We start from the raw sequence: 16,465 nt of genomic DNA, 5'->3' as shown, positions 1-16,465 counted from the left end.
TCTTGAGCTTTCTTCAGCTCCTTTTGCAGCTCGGCATACTAAGGGCCTTGAGAGCCGGACGGACCGCTAGCCGCCTTCAGTTGTCTTAATTCCTCGTCCACCATCGCCAGACGGTTGGAGACAGCTATCTCCTCCACCCAACTCTGGCGAGAAAAAAATTAGAAGTTGTTAGTGGCCGAGCGGAGATAATGCATACCAAACTTCGAAGAAAACGAACTTACCCCCGTGGCCTCCTGCATGTGGCTATTGGCCAAATTTCGGAGGGGGATCAGCGCGACGCGCGCCCGAGAGTCGGCCCACATCTCAGCTAGGGGCCCCTTCAAGGTGATGGTGTGCTCGGGGGCGGTTGGGCGGTCGGCCTCTGGCAACAGCTCTTCAGTCGGGAGATGAAGAGTGACCCGTACAGTGCGGCCATGACCGGGGGTCGTCCGACCGGCGGTCGGAAGAGGATCAGAGGCCGGCGCCGAAAACTGAGATCGGATGGTTGAATGTTGGACTGGTTGACGAGCGGGCGGAAGGGTGTTGACCGGAATAGCCTCAATAGGGGCTACTGGCTCGTCCCATTCAGAGGGTGTCCGGTCAGACAAAATAGCTTCGACCTCTGGAGCCTTACCGCGAGCACGTGTAGTAGCTCGGGCGGACGGTTGAACGGCAGACGTAGCCGATCGGAGTGGAGTCTCCACTCGGCGCCTCTTCGAGCCGGGTTGTCCCTCTTCCCGAGCGGAACCTTCTTCTTGGACAGTTGGTCCTCCGCTAGGGGTGGCTCCGCTTGCCACATTCTACTGAGAGGCCTGAGCGGCCGACTCTGCATGAGTCCCGCTCTCTCCTTCATGCGAGCCGACCGGCTGGATGCCGAGCGCCTCCATCTCCTTTGCTGCCGCGGCTTCGAGCGCTGCCGCCTTTTTCTTCAAAATGTCGGCCATTACCGACTCCATGACGATGTCCGCTGCAAAGGAAAGAAGAGGAATCAGTTAGCAATCAAAGCATATGCCCAAGTTAAATTCTTACCGAAGATGCTCAGAAGGGGAGTCCGTATGGGACTCAGGCCGAAGATGTACATCACTCCTTCGTGAAGAAGCTTATTGATGTCAAGTCGCAGACCGGCTAGCATAGTTGCAGCATGGAGGTAGTCCGGTCGGGTCTTGAACTTCTTTAGCTCAGAGTGGGGGGTAGGTCGGCCTGCCACTTGGTCCGGAAATTGGCCTGATCGGGCATACGAATATAGAAACAATACTCCTTCCAATGTTTATTGGAAGAAGACAGTTTATTAAAGAAGACTAGGCTGGGCCGAGCTTGGAATATGAAGGTGTCCGGCTCGGACTACTTGGGGTAATAGAAATAATAAAAGACCTCCGGTCGGAGGGGGATGTTGTGGATTTTGAACAAAATGACAACACCACAAAGAAGGCGAAAGGTGTTGGGTACTAGACTGCTGAGCGGAACACCAAAAAAGTTACAAACATTTATAATGAAGGGATGTATAGGGAAACACAGATCGGTAGTAAATTGGTCACGGAAGACACAGAAAGCTCCGCGCGACGGCCTGTGTGGCCGAGCGGAAGGGTCGGCTAAAAGAAGTTCAAAATCATCGGGGATTTCAAAATTATTGGTCAGAATATCAAAGTCACACTGGTCGAATCGTGACTGCATGATAGTGTACCATGGGCCGAGGGACTGGTCTTCAGGATGAGAAGAACTAGCCATGGTCCGAGCGGAAGAAATCGAAAAGGCAAAAAGGCAGGAGAAAGACGACAGCAAGCGAAAAGAGTACCCTGGGAGCGAAAACTGGGGAAAGAAATGTAAAGAAAGCACCGGAAACAAGAAAGAAGAGAGGAGAACCTTACGAGAAAAAGGAGCATCGAAGGAAGAACACCGGGGATTGACGGAAGCAGGAGAACACGATCGCCGGAGCTCTAGAATGCAAGGGATAATCAGGAGCATGCGAAAGAAGGAGTGAGGCGATGGAGGAGAAAACGAAGATTTTATAGGGTGGAGGCCGGGCGGCCTCCACCGTTGGATCCAGGTCACGTGAATCAAAGCGTGCATCGCACCGTCCATTTCGAACCGCTTCGATCCCATCAAAGCACCACGCCACCGCCGTCGTATGATGACGACAGTGCGCCACATGGCATTCAGCCATTCGAAGCATTTAATGAGCGCATGCTCAACCTTAATGTCGAAGATTGGCGCAGAGTGCGAGGAGGTTCAAGGAATGTTGCTGTTGACTAACCTTAAAAGGCCATCCCTGCGGTAGGCCGAGCGGAGGATAATGGCACGAAGGCGCCGCTCGGCTAGACTCGCAGTCCAGTCAGTCGGACTAATCGCCTCCTTCGACTAGACTTGAAGGGGAGGCAAGTGATCCGGCGGTAAGAACAGGGGACCCCCGTTCTGGGAGTCAACGCCACGTGGAAGTCAAAGGGCAGGTGGCTGACCGGAGAAGGGTGGGTCGACCGCCCGGCCGGCCGACCGGTGTCTAACTGAGTAAAAGGCGCCCTGGCAGGAAGTTGGGCCCCGATGCTCGTTGAACAGGATGGTAAGGTCGAGCGGATGGCAAGCTCGACCGAAGAGATAAGGTAGCATACTGCTGACAGTCTCCACAAAGCACATTACCAAAAATCTCCCAAGTAGACCGCTATATGTGTCCGGCCGGACGTAAGGCGGAGGCTGGCCGGCCGGACGCCCGGTCGGGAGTAAGGGGAAAAGGACAAGGGATATCTTTTTCTGACAGCGGGCATGTTCTACGTGCAGGCAATACTCAGAATCCTACGACAGAAGGATCCGTTGTCCCATCAGAGACGTGCCTAAACTGTGGCAGTATGGTGTCAGGTAAGCTCCTCTGACAAGCCCACACTACGGTATGGGAAGGACACGTGTACACCTCGGTGTGTGTGCACTCGCTTGTCCACAGCCCTATATAAAGGCCCTCACTCTTCGCCGGAGGTACGCATTCTACGATTCTTGGAGCCACTTTCTTATTGAGCTTTGCCTGACTTGAGCGTCGGAGGGTCGTCGCCGGGAACCCCTTCCCGGCCTGACTTCTGTGCAGGTTCATCGGAGGTCCGGGCGGATAGTCAGCAGATCTACGTCAGCCGCTTGGAGAGCGCCACGTGCCTAACGTCCGTTGATTCAGCTTTCGGACAGGATCAGTTATATTTCCTCAAGTAGTACCCATGGATAGCTTAGGTTATGACCTTTCTAAATAAGTGATCAATTTCTATTTTCGATAATGAATGGTGATGAATCGACTACTAAAAATGACAATATATATATATATATATATATATATATATATATATATATATATATATATATATATATATATAATGTGAGAGGGGGTGATCGCACCCCCTCTGCTTAAGGTGGCTATGCCCCTATCAGCAGGAGTGCCACAACCCCAACATCTACCTCCTCGACTTTTGGATATGATCATAATCTATATAGACATTATAATTGATAACGTAATCTATTTATTTATTAGTTAAGATAGTTTTAGATCAGATATAAATGAATCGTGTGCATTTATGAACAAGTTTGATAATTGACTTGATAAAAATTTATTTATATTAGTTTAATATATATAACAAGTAAATTTGAATAATTCATTAAACTAAATAAATAATCTCAAAAATATATATATTTATTCGTTAATATTTATGAACAATATTCATGATCCATTTTCATTAATAAAAAATTTATCAACATTCTAAATAAACTAATAAATTTTTAAAATAAATAAACAAGTTTATATTATCAAATTTAATAACAACCAAATAAATTTAAAATATAAAAATTTCAAATAATTAAATAAGTTTGAATTGAGAGTTTGATAATATCTAAATAAACTAAGCTCATGTCAAGCTTGAACCATGCTCAAGCGCCCCCAAAACTATGGTGCAGTGGAAAGGTGCCCAGTTGTCATAAAAAAAAAACCAAATTTAAACAATTATTTCAACTATTTGATTTATTTAATACTCGACTCGGTTTTATTCAATTATCTTATTGAATAAATTTGAATACCATAAAATTTAACTCGATTTGTAACCCTAGTTTCATGAATCCTAAAATTATAAATAGATTTGAAAGAATGTAAAATTCGACGTAAAATTTATTTTTTTAAAAGCACATTTTGAGTAATAAATGTGTTGTTTAAAAAATATTAATGCAGTTTAAATGTTTTTTAAAGTTAAATAGTTAAATGTGTAATATGATAAATTTAATATATTTAAAAATATTTGAAACTAAATTAGTTAACTAATTTGACTTATATTATTTACTCAGCAAAATTTATACCAATTGCTTTTTTTTTATAGAAGGTATTTAGATCTTATAAAACCATCAAATAAATTCACAAAGCAAACTTCTAACATGACACCCAACTTTACCAATAATTTAATTATTAATTATATATATATATAATAATTATTAATTATTAAATTATTAATTATTATTAATTAATAATTTAATTATTATTAATTAATAATTTAATTATTAATTATATATATATAATTAACATGACACCCAACTTTATAATATATTTATTATAATCGCTCTAAAATAATATTCTAAAAGTACACGTACAGCAAAAATTCACTCTTTTTTTTTAAATGATATATGTATTTTTATTGCTTTAGTAGAATGTGTGGTCTTGTGACATGTGGAACGCGCTGTCCCCCTCTTCTTCTAACGGTCGGATGCCGGCGCAAACGGCTAGTTAACGGCACAAATTACTAATTCCGTTACGTTACGGCGTAAGTAACGGATTCTGTCACATTTCAAACCAAACCCTCGTGAACGCAACTGTATTTAATCCCACAAATCTACTTTCATTTTTTTTATTTAACTCGTCTTTCTGCTCGCTCCTCCTCAGTGATTCGATCCGTTTCCGGCACACCAAAATCCTCTTTTGAGTTCAAAATCTCACACAAACCCAGAGATCTCTTGCAGTAACCGGAGCGGCGAGATCCTGTGGACGAATCTCTCTCCGTTTCATTTTTATCCAGGTAATCGTCGTCGGCTAACGATTTTTCGATTTCAGAATTCTGTCCCAGATTTGTCGATCGCGTCGATCGTTCATGCAGCAGTCTACTCGTGGTGCTTTGTTTTCCCCTATACTGTTCTGCCGCCTCCTCGGTAGTGTCTTATTTTAGGGTGCCGGCCGCGATCACGAGTTGATTCATGATGGGATTTTGGTTGTATTTTTCATATTTTATAGAAGCAAGATGCTATTATTCTACACTTTTCCATTTTTTTCGCGACTTGAGCTGACGATTGGGGATTTAGAATTATTGTTTTGCGAGATTAGTCTTTGAATTATTGATGCAGAAACTGAAATAACGTAACAAAAGGGATAAAAGCCTATTTGCATTGTTTTGAAAATTTTGTTTGAGATGTTAAAGATTAGGATTTCTACGTCCCAGGTAGAAGGCAGATGGATAGCGCGCAAAGGAAAGGGGGATTTGTTCCGGTATCGCCCTCACAGACTCCGAGGTCTACCGAGAAGCACGGGAGAGATTTCCGGTCCTTTGATGGGAGTGGTAACTTGAGTGGCAAATTTGATAAGGAGAAGGGTGTCAATGTCCAAGTCATCCTGAGATGCAGGTGAGAATTGTGTTGAAGAGACGAGGCTTTTACCTTGTATGTCTAAGATTTTGCTTTACTGGATTTATGTAAATTTTGTTTGCACAATTTTTAGACCATTAAATGATGACGAGAAGAAGGGGAACACCCAGGTGGTTATATCATGCAATGAGCACCGTCGAGAAGTTTCAGCTGCTCAAAATATTGCTAATAAACTGATTGACAGAACCTTTACCTTCGACAAGGTCTCTGGAAGCTCTGGCTTCAGTATTTTGCCAATACACCTTACTACCATATTTTTTTTACTTGTTACATATCTTCTTTTCTTTTTTGAAAAAAATGTAGGTTTTTGGCCCAACCTCGAAGCAAAAGGATTTGTTTGACCAAGCTGTCGCTCCTATAGTGAATGAGGTTCTTGAGGGCTACAATTGCACCATATTTGCATATGGGCAGACCGGCACGGGAAAAACTTATACAATGGAAGGAGGAGGAAGAAAAACTAAGGTAGGATTTTCCTTGAAAATAGAAATGTAAGAACTACAGCAACTACGCTTTCTTTTCTCTTTAAGCTTTTCAAATTCATGCTAGAATGGAGAGTTTCCAAGTGATGCTGGAGTTATCCCAAGGGCAGTGAAACAAATTTTTAAGATACTGGAGGCACAATGTGCTGAGTACAGCATGAAAGTCACATTTCTTGAGCTATACAACGAGGAGATAACTGATCTTTTGGTCCCCGATGAATCAAAGTTCTCTGATGACAAGAACAAGAAGCCTATTGCTCTCATGGAGGATGGAAAGGCTGGTGTTTTGGTGAGAGGACTGGAGGAGGAGGTTGTCTATACTGCTGGTGAAATCTACAAAATCTTGGACAAAGGGTCTGCAAAAAGGCGCACTGCTGAGACTTTACTCAACAAACAAAGCAGCAGATCCCACTCTATTTTATCCATTACAATTCACATTAAGGAAATTACTCCTGAGGGAGAAGAAATAATTAAATCTGGAAAACTTAATCTTGTTGATCTTGCTGGTTCAGAAAATATATCACGTTCTGGTGCTAGAGATGTGAGTAAATATTGCATTTCAAATTAGAATTAAGTTTTTAGAAACTGATATTTTTCCCCAGAAAAGTTAGCTATCCATCTTGGTTCTTGTGATTAATTTTCTAATATATTTGCCTAACTTCATTCATATTGATATCTACTACTTCAGGGAAGAGCAAGAGAAGCCGGGGAGATAAATAAAAGTTTACTCACACTTGGCCGTGTAATTAATGCTCTTGTTGAGCATTCTGGCCATATTCCATATAGGTACTATTTAAACTTACTGTACTTCATTTTCCTTTCTTCCGTATTTTACTCTTTTATAGGCTAAGGTTTGCCTATTTTATTTCAGAGATAGCAAATTAACCAGGTTATTACGTGACTCGCTGGGTGGAAAGACTAAAACTTGTATTATTGCCACAATATCACCTTCCATATTTTGTTTGGAGGAGACTCTAAGTACATTGGATTATGCACACCGTGCAAAGAATATCAAAAATAAGCCGGAGGTCATCAATAACTTTCAGCTTCTTTTACGTGATCACAGCATCTTCATGTTGACTAAATATTTGTTAAATTATACCACAGGTTAACCAAAAGATGATGAAATCTGCAATGATTAAAGATTTATATGCGGAAATTGACCGTTTGAAACAAGGTGATCAATTTGTTTATGTTTTTCTCTATCATCTTAAACTGTTTTGAAAGATCTTGCTAGTACTCCTAATCTAAATTTAGACGTATTATAATACAAGTTGAGGCATTCTATCCAATAGTCTTTCATATACTTGATGCCTGGTCATAATGATTTAATCTACAAGAAATTCATTATGCATTCTGATCATCAAGAAAGCTGCTTCCTATTGATAAGCATTCACTTTGAGTGGCAGCTGAAAGCATTCTTTTCAGTTGCCAGTAAATTTATATTTCTTTCTTTTTTTAACAATCAAGAAGTTATCTGATTTGGAATGTTTTTTTTGTTGGAAAATTATATACAACAGAGGTATTTGCTGCAAGGGAGAAGAATGGTATATACATACCGCGCGATAGGTACTTGATTGAAGAAGCTGAAAAGAAGGTTAGTTTGGAAGTATTTACTATTGATTTACTCTGAGTTTATGTTAGTTGCTTTGTTTTATCATTCCTTCTACTCAATTTAGGCCATGACTGAGAAAATAGAAAAGCTGGAAGTTGATTTGGATTCAAAGGATAAGGTACCCCAAATTACTTAAGATGGTTATCCTTTCTTCCATAGAGGTCTGTATCTGATATTTAAATGTTTTGCAGCAATTAGTTGGTCTTCAAGAGCTTTACAGTTCACAAAAGATACTTAGTGCAGATTTAAGTGTCAAACTAGAAAAAACTCAGGTAAGTGTTGTCGTTTGCTTAGCACATATATCGCAAATTACTTCTGGTTAGTGCTCATATAATTTTGAATATCGTGCAGAAAAAATTGGTGGGCACAGAACATGCTTACTCAGACCTAGAAGAAAGATATCGACAAGCAAATTCTAAAATAAAAGAAAAGGAATTTTTGATAATTAATCTGCTTAAGTCAGGTGTGTGACCATTTTTCATTTAGTCTTGCACAATGATTATACAAATATTTTGAGTAAAGTTTTATTTCAATTATTTTGATATCTAATTTATTGTGCCATTTTGTTGATTTCGCTCCTATTTCCTATCTGTTCAAACAAACACTTTACACTGATATTTTCACGTCTAGTAATGATTTAAATGTCATTGCTCATAACGCACTGTCATGTAGACATGTATTATGAGTTATCCTTCAGTATCTGGATTAGAAGCAATGTGTTGTTTCTTGCCTTGTTCATTTTTTTTACTGTAGTGCTTGATGTATTCTTGCTGTTGCAAACAGAGAAGGCACTTGTTGAGCAAGCTTATGATCTTAGAGAGGAGCTTGAAAATACAGCTGCTGATGTTTCTGGCTTGTTCTCCAAAATAGGTTTGTACTTGCATATCAATTCTTCTGATGCTCTATATTGTTGTTTCCTTCCTATGGCTGTTTTTTTCCAATCTTAACCACTAATAGCATAAACTTTTCATTTGGCTTATAGAACGCAAAGATAAAATAGAGGAAGGAAACAAAAAACTTGTTCAAAATTTCCAATCCCTGCTAACCCAACACCTAGACAGCTTGCACAAAGCTGTCTCAGCTTCAGTAGTAGAACAAGAGAACAAACTGAAAGAAATGGAAGAGGACATGGAGTCCTTTGTCTCTATAAAATCTAAGGTAAAAATATACTAGACAGTTTTTCTTTTCTTTTCTTTTCTACTTCATGTGTTCTTGATAGTTTCTCATATTCACATTCTTATAAGTACCTGGATCATCAGTAGATGAACCACATTTATGAGCAATGTTTTACTCATAATATCTTTGATATACAGGCCACAAATGAACTTAGACTGCATGTAGAAAGGCTCAAAAATATGTATGGTTCCAAGATCAAATCTTTGGATGAATTAGCTGGTGAGATTGATAAGAATTCAGGAGATACCCTTGGTAGATTGAATTCCCAAGTGTCAATGCATTCTTCGGCTCTTGAAGATGTAATAATCACTTTATTTTGAGGCTATGAAAGCTTTTCAAACATATCTCCTACTATAATCTAACATATACATTTGTGATTTCGTGTAGTGCTTCAAAGGAATAGCTTTGGAGGCAGATCATCTTTTAAATGAACTTCAGCTGAGTTTCTCACAACAAGAGGATAAGTTGGCTACTTTTGCTCAGCAGCAACGTGAGGTAGGTGACTAATAGAAATATAGAAAGTTGACAAATGGAAGATGCCTACGAATATTAAACAACAATGTTTTTTTTCTGTGAATGCACAGGGTCACCTTAGGGCTGTTGAATCAACAAGGTCAATTTCTATGATTACCTCTGGTTTTTTCCAAACCCTTGGTAATCATGCATCCAAATTAACCAAGATTATGGAAGAATCACAAACTATGCAGAACCAACAACTTCATGACCTTGAGAATAAGTTTGAGGTAACTCCATTTTGGCTAGCAACAATACTAGATCCATGTTTTATGACACCATGTTATTTTATATTAAAAAAAAACTCTCAAACTCTTACTTCTTATTTATTGCTTATTCTTGTAGGAATGTGCTGCTAGGGAAGAGGAGCAATTACTGGAAAAGGTGGCAGAAATGTTAGCCAGTTCTAGTGCTACAAAGAAGAAGCTGGTATATGATCTAACTCTTTTAATAGACATCGAATTTGTAGTTTCTATTTTGTCCAAAGTTGGTATATGATCTAACTCTTTTAATAGATATCAAATTTGTAGTTTCGATTTTGTCCAAAGTTGGTATATGATCTAACTCTTTTAATATTCATGTAAATATTTTGCATGGAACTGATATATGAAATCTCTAGTTTATATTTGTACTAGCAAAAAGCAAATGGAATTTAAAAAACTTGTAAATATGCTAATGCCATTTTACAATATGTATTGCTTTAGGGATTATTTACACCAAATTCATGGCCCCAACCATTTTGGTCAAGGGCCAAGGAGTAGGACAATACTATGATTCTAGGTGTAGGACTAGTTTGAATAGACAAATATCTGGATGTTCAATACTACACAAGGACTATTGCAAGATGTGAATTGTATAATATGGTCATTTTAGTTGTAACTACACTAGTTATATATTCACATATATCAGGTCAGCATGGGGCATCTGGGATCAGCATATGATCTTTTGTAGAAATGTCAGTTATCAGGTCACTTATGCATTTTGCCTATTGGGATTCCAGCCAATTATACCATTTTTTTTATTTGGCCTATTGTGAATATCTGGATGTTCAATACTACACAAGGACTATTGCAAGATGTGAATTGTATAATATGGTCATTTTAGTTGTAACTACACTAGTTATATATTCACATATATCAGGTCAGCATGGGGCATCTGGGATCAGCATATGATCTTTTGTAGAAATGTCAGTTATCAGGTCACTTATGCATTTTGCCTATTGGGATTCCAGCCAATTATACCATTTTTTTTATTTGGCCTCATTCTTGTAGGCATATATATGTGTCTGCACTAATTTTAATAGGCATATATATGTGCATGCCAATATCAAATAGTCCATAAGGATTAGTTATTGTATGCCTCCGTAAAACCAAATTATTTAAATCATGCCATACTTAAATTGTATGGACATCAAACAGAGTTAGTAAGACGTATGGTGGAAATGCCAAGAGCGGCACTGCACTCAAACACTGGTAGATTTATATCATAGTCAAGAACATACGTAGCTGTGTAAGGGGATTTGAAGTAGTTGGCTTGTTGCCAAAGTCTAGATAGGAACGTGCCTTCATCAATTAGTGGCTTGAGACCTATACATCTAAAAAAAAGTCATGAGTAATGCTTATTCAATTTATTGTTCCTTTACACCAGGATGCCAATATTGCATTATTAACTACTGGCAGTGCCTGAAAGTTTTAACCTGTGACAAAGATGTAATCTAGTAGAGAAACGTTGGATCACATAGAGTGGGAAAAAGAGAGGTAATCTTTGATTTATTATTCCAACTAAATATGTAAATGAAAATGAACAAGCAGAAGGATAAATTACAAAACATCCTTGTGTCCATCCATATTCATCCACCCCATTCTTCCATCCTTCCAATTGAATAGATTGATCATTGCTCTTGTAGATACGACGTTCTTTGAAGTGTCATCTGACTGCTAAGTGCTAAATTTTAACATTCATCAAAAGCAGGCAATTTTTTAACTGCACACTTTGTGCGAATATTTCACCTGTTGAGTTTTTTTTTTCACCATTTTTTAGGTTCAAACAGCTGTTGACAGCCTCCGTGCTACTGCTGTTGAGAGAACAAGTAATCTACAAAAGGAAATGTCATCCATTCATGATTTTACTCATTCTATAAAAGAACAGTGGAGAACATACACAGAAGAATCTGAAACTCACTATCTTGAGGATATTGCATCAGTAGAAAGTGGCAAAAATGGTCTGGAAGAATGTTTCAGAATTTGGTAAGCGTTGGAAGAGTATTTCTTTTGACGTTACTCTACTATTTCAAAATTGTTTAATCTATCTTTTCCTCTCATTTTCAGCAAGGCAAAGACTAAAATGGGCGCACAGCAGTGGATAGATGCTCAAAGTTCCCTGCTGAAGCTTGGGAAAGGAAATGTGTCATCAGTGGATTCAATTGTCAGGTACTTACTTGATGGGAACAAATTATGGATTCTATGTGCCATTGATTATATCGACATCTGAGAAATCCTGTTCTCTTCATGCAGGAGTGGGTTGGATGCTAATCAACTTCTCCGTGCCAAGCTGTCATCTGCTGTTTCATCAACACTTGAAGATGCTGATGTTTCAAACAAGGATCTTCTAACCTCCATTGATTGTAAGTCGTCACTGCTATTTCCTCACGTTTCTAGTATGTTTAGTAGAATAAGCATCCAATAACTTTGTCCAACAGGTTCATTCAAACTCGACCAAGATGCTTGTAGCAATATTGATTCCATGCTTGTCCCATGCCACGAGGAGCTAAGGGAATTAAAAAGTTGCCATCTTCAGAAGATTGTAGAGATAACTGCTAACACAGGGAAGTGTCTTGAAGATGAATATGTGGTAAGTTAATGAGGACTCATTCTATCAGTAGGAATGTTTTTCTTTACCTTTTACCTTCATGTTTGTCAACTGATGTTACAACAAATTGATCAGGTGGACACACCAACCTGTTCCACCCCGAGGCGTCGACCGATCAATCTGCCCACTGCTGCATCCATCGAGGAGCTGTGCACTCCAGGTTTCGACGAGCTACTAAAGTCATTCTGGGAGGCGACTCCAACTGTTAGGCTATCGAATGGAGACGTGAAAAATTTCTCCGGAGCAAACCAATCAAAAGATTCTAGGTCCCCACTAACTGCCATCAATTAAGGCCAAGTAAGTTAGTTGTCCTGAATGATGGCATGCCACATATACAAAGGTATTAGAGGCAGTGGGAGCATGTTCAACGATTCTTTATCCTAACAGGTGCAATGAGTAGTTTTGTTTAGCGGTTTATTAACCCAGAACTGAGATGTTCATAAAGAGGAACGGAGAATGAGGCTCGATATTGCGTGGTCGTGTAGTGTAGAAACATGCTTATTTTTCATAGGTCACTAAGAAATTCATCAATTAACGATTTCTGTCATTAATTTCGTCACTATTTTAGCCTAATTTGACCCATCAACAACCTATACAAAAATACAATATCACACCATCAAATTTATATAATTATAATATTAACATAAATTAATTTAATATTTAATAATGACATCCAAATTATCAAATTCAAAAATATAAATATTTATATGAAAATATTTATATACAATCAGTAGCTCTAGGTTACCACTACTCTATTGTCATGATCCAAGTTCTCAATTCTTGATTCTTTTTCGTTCCCAAAGAATGCAAAAATTGCAAAAGTAAGAAGAAATAACATTACTAATAAAACACAACATGATATTGATGCAGGATGATATAGAGCAAACGAAGGTTATCCCATCCGGAAGTTGAGTCAGACGGAGGAGTCAGTGACGAGGGTAAGAACGTTGACAAAGAGCATACTTGGAGCTAGAACTCGAAGATGCGCTGCAAACTTTGTGTCTTCGTGCGAGGCAGGGAAAGATAGTCGAAAGTAGTACTCATGGGCCTACACACACCACAAAGAAATCACTTGGGGCCTTAGAGTACGATCCAGAGAAGGAGTTCCTGATGCAGGCACTCCGACGCTCAAGTCAGAACGAGGATAGAGCGAAAAGTGTTGTAAGAAGATGAATAGTGGAACCATAGTAGATGCATGTGCACGCGCGTACTTGGCCAACGGAGAAGACCCCCTTTTATACTGACCCTCGTAACCTCCATAATAATGAGAATGTCCGGTGTCAGAGTATGTTTGTAAGATACATGAAAATATATATATTATACCTAGGATAATGATTTAAAACTATTAAAATTGAAACTAAATAAATTTATTTAGGAAAATAAAAATAAAATAATTAATAATTAATAAGGAAATAAATTTATATAATTTATTAGAATTTTATGAATTTTTTTTAGATTTAAAATAAATTATTTTATATATTATGAAGATAAAGCGCTAAGTTCACGCATGAAACTAGCCGACGTTCCCCTTCGTGTCGCTCCTTCACCCACCCGGTCACGGCGGTGTTCTGCTACACGTGTGACGGAAGCGTCGCACCCTGTGCGCCAACTGTCGACGCCACCCCTCAGCCCAAAGCCGGTGCCACTCCTTTGCCAACATGGCCAGTGGCAGATCCAGAAATTCAAGCACGGAGGGGCAATCTCGATCTGAGCTGAGTGTGACCAATTTTTTTTTGAATGGTTAATAAATTATATGTAATTAAAAAAATATTTTTAAATAACTTGGCATATAGGAGAAAAAGGTATAATATTATGAAAAAATCCATACAATAATATTAAAGCAGTCTACTAATGAATACGTGACAATTGCGGTCTTCGAGACTCCATGTTCTGAAAACGTTGTAAAATTAGCTTATTGTCGACAGTATTAAAAATATCTTTCTTGATATAGACTATTAAACTGTCATTCATCCATTCATCTCTAATCTGTTTTGTAAATCTATTTTGACAATATTCATTATCGAAAATACCCTTTCAACGGTTGCAGTAGCAACTGGAAGAAGTAAGGCTAGCTCAATAATCCAATAAACCAAAGGAAGCACACGATTCTTCATTATTTCAATCATTTTCTTTGCAAAAGCTCCCAAATCTAAAATGCCTTCAAACTATTCATCTGATATGATGTCATCGATATATGTTTCAAGCTCTTACTCAACCAACATAAACTCATTCCAAAAAAAATTATCCTTATAAAAATGAGCCAGACGCACTAACTTCTATATATCAAATCTATAGAATGAGTTCCTAGGGGTCAAGGTATGACATAAATCAACAAATCTATAGTTGTTTCAGAGAAATAACTATCCATCTCCTATAGAATAATATCGATAATCTACAATTTAAAAACCAAACAACAAAAGTAAAAAATTAATAAATATGTTACCGCTTAAAAGAATTTAATTGACTGTAAATAAAAAAAGAATTATGAAGTTACCTCATAAAAGATTTCAACATGGTAGTAGTGACAAAAATTAATTTTTTTCCATCTCTCTTCAAATGACTACGACTATTGATGATATCTATCATATTAATTATTTCAATGGAATAAGTGTTACAAAACTTTTTCACATCCTCAAGTAAAACATCCCATCCAGAATCTCTCAACTTTTGTAATTTACCTTTCACATTATTGATCAAACGCATCACATTCACAATATTTTGATCTTTCTCTTGTAGAACTGTTGACAAATGATTTGTGATTGCCAATATATGTTTCATCAATAGTAGAATAAGCACAAATTCATACTTCTCCATTCTTTCAACCAAAGTTCTACTTAAACCTTTAGAAGAATGATCACCATCATCAATCAAATTTTGAAGAACCTCTATAACAGATGGCCACATTTGTTCAATACGATATAAAGTTGAATGATGAAACCCCCATCGAGTATCTCCAGGTCTAACTAGACTAGTTTCTTGGTTTAGTCCTCTACCAGAACTAATCTCTCATCTTTCAAAAAGTTCAACTTTTCTGTCATGTTCAAGTTGTCAAAGTTTGTTGGCCCTTCTGCAAGATGATGCAGATGTGTTCACAATCGAACCAACAATCCACATGAAATCATGAACATATTGATTTTCTAGAGCAACAACTACAACCACTAGCTGGAGTTGATGAGCAAAACAATGAACACACCTTGCATACAGATTTTCTTTCATTATCAGTGACTTTAACCCATTAAATTCTCCATACATATTTGAAGCACCATTATATCCTTGACCCCCCAATCTCTGACCCCCCAATCTCTCCACTGACAAACCATAATTAGCAAAAAAAAAGAGTCGATTGCCTCCTTCAAACAAGCAGCTGTAGTTGTTGCAACATGAACTACAGTTATAAACCGTTCAATCACCTCTCCATGTTTGTTCACATATCTAATAGCAACTGTCATTTGCTCTTTCACTGAACAATCACGGGCCTCATCAAGTAGTAAAGTGAACCACCTATCTCCAAGATCAGCTAGAATAGTGTTTGTGGTATCAACTGCACAAGCATTCACTAGTTGCTTTTGAATTTTTGGGCAATAATTTGATTATTTCCAGGTGCATTCATTCCAACAACTGTCGCAACTTCTGGACACTCTGAGCTATACCATTTAAGCAATTCTAAAAAATTACCTCTATTGGATGATGTCGAAGACTCATCATGTCTCCGAAAAGACAATCCTTGTAGCAACAAAAACCGAATTACTTTTAAAATAGCAGTTAGGAATTTGCAATAAGCAACTTCAATCTTATGTTTCCCTGATGAAAATGAATACTCCACACTTTATCTTTGATTGTTGAAACCCTCAAACTGTATTCTTGCCTCATTGTGCACACTACCAACTCCACCTACATGTTCATTGAATTTTTCAATTGATTTTTTTCCAATTTACAAAACCAGATCTTGTAAATACATCATCTCCTCCAAACCTTATATTACTAGGTCTAAAATGATAACACCAGAAACAAAAGACTGCATCTTTTGAAACACTATACTCCAACCAATCATGGTCTTTAAACCAAACCTTTCTGAAACATCTATTGTCTTTACCCATTTTTTTCTTGGAAAATTATGACCTCGAGGTTGACAAGGACCCATAGCAATGTATTCTTTTCGAATAAGATCTCTAACACCAACATCATTCATACTCTT

General features: G+C 38.1%; 1 protein-coding gene across 1 annotated transcript; it reads left to right on the top strand.

The window, feature by feature from the left end:
• The first annotated feature begins 4,835 nt into the window (after positions 1-4,835).
• Positions 4,836-12,829, top strand: LOC122001178 (kinesin-like protein KIN-5A). Its single transcript, XM_042555787.1, has 23 exons — positions 4,836-5,000; positions 5,418-5,598; positions 5,693-5,822; positions 5,923-6,081; positions 6,166-6,639; positions 6,787-6,884; positions 6,970-7,126; positions 7,206-7,275; positions 7,619-7,695; positions 7,778-7,831; positions 7,905-7,985; positions 8,065-8,176; positions 8,497-8,583; positions 8,696-8,871; positions 9,027-9,188; positions 9,277-9,384; positions 9,474-9,632; positions 9,748-9,831; positions 11,443-11,648; positions 11,730-11,831; positions 11,916-12,025; positions 12,101-12,252; positions 12,346-12,829. Exons 2-23 carry the CDS (start codon positions 5,429-5,431, stop codon positions 12,559-12,561), a joined length of 3,144 nt encoding a protein of 1,047 aa, XP_042411721.1. The 5' UTR covers positions 4,836-5,000; positions 5,418-5,428; the 3' UTR covers positions 12,562-12,829.
• The last annotated feature ends 3,636 nt before the right edge of the window (positions 12,830-16,465 follow it).

The sequence above is a fragment of the Zingiber officinale genome, chromosome 7A (assembly GCF_018446385.1).
Source record: "Zingiber officinale cultivar Zhangliang chromosome 7A, Zo_v1.1, whole genome shotgun sequence".
Taxonomy (NCBI): domain Eukaryota; kingdom Viridiplantae; phylum Streptophyta; class Magnoliopsida; order Zingiberales; family Zingiberaceae; genus Zingiber; species Zingiber officinale.
Note: the sequence above shows the minus strand (reverse complement) of the source record. Positions and strands in the feature narration are given on the sequence as shown.

Bases quoted from the DNA above. Each gene is read 5' to 3' on its own strand.
- LOC122001178 (XM_042555787.1), top strand. From the start codon at position 5,429: ATGGATAGCGCGCAAAGGAAAGGGGGATTTGTTCCGGTATCGCCCTCA. The intron at 9,189-9,276 runs GTAATAATCACT...GATTTCGTGTAG, and splicing joins ATTCTTCGGCTCTTGAAGAT to TGCTTCAAAGGAATAGCTTT. The intron at 12,253-12,345 runs GTAAGTTAATGA...CAAATTGATCAG, and splicing joins GTCTTGAAGATGAATATGTG to GTGGACACACCAACCTGTTC.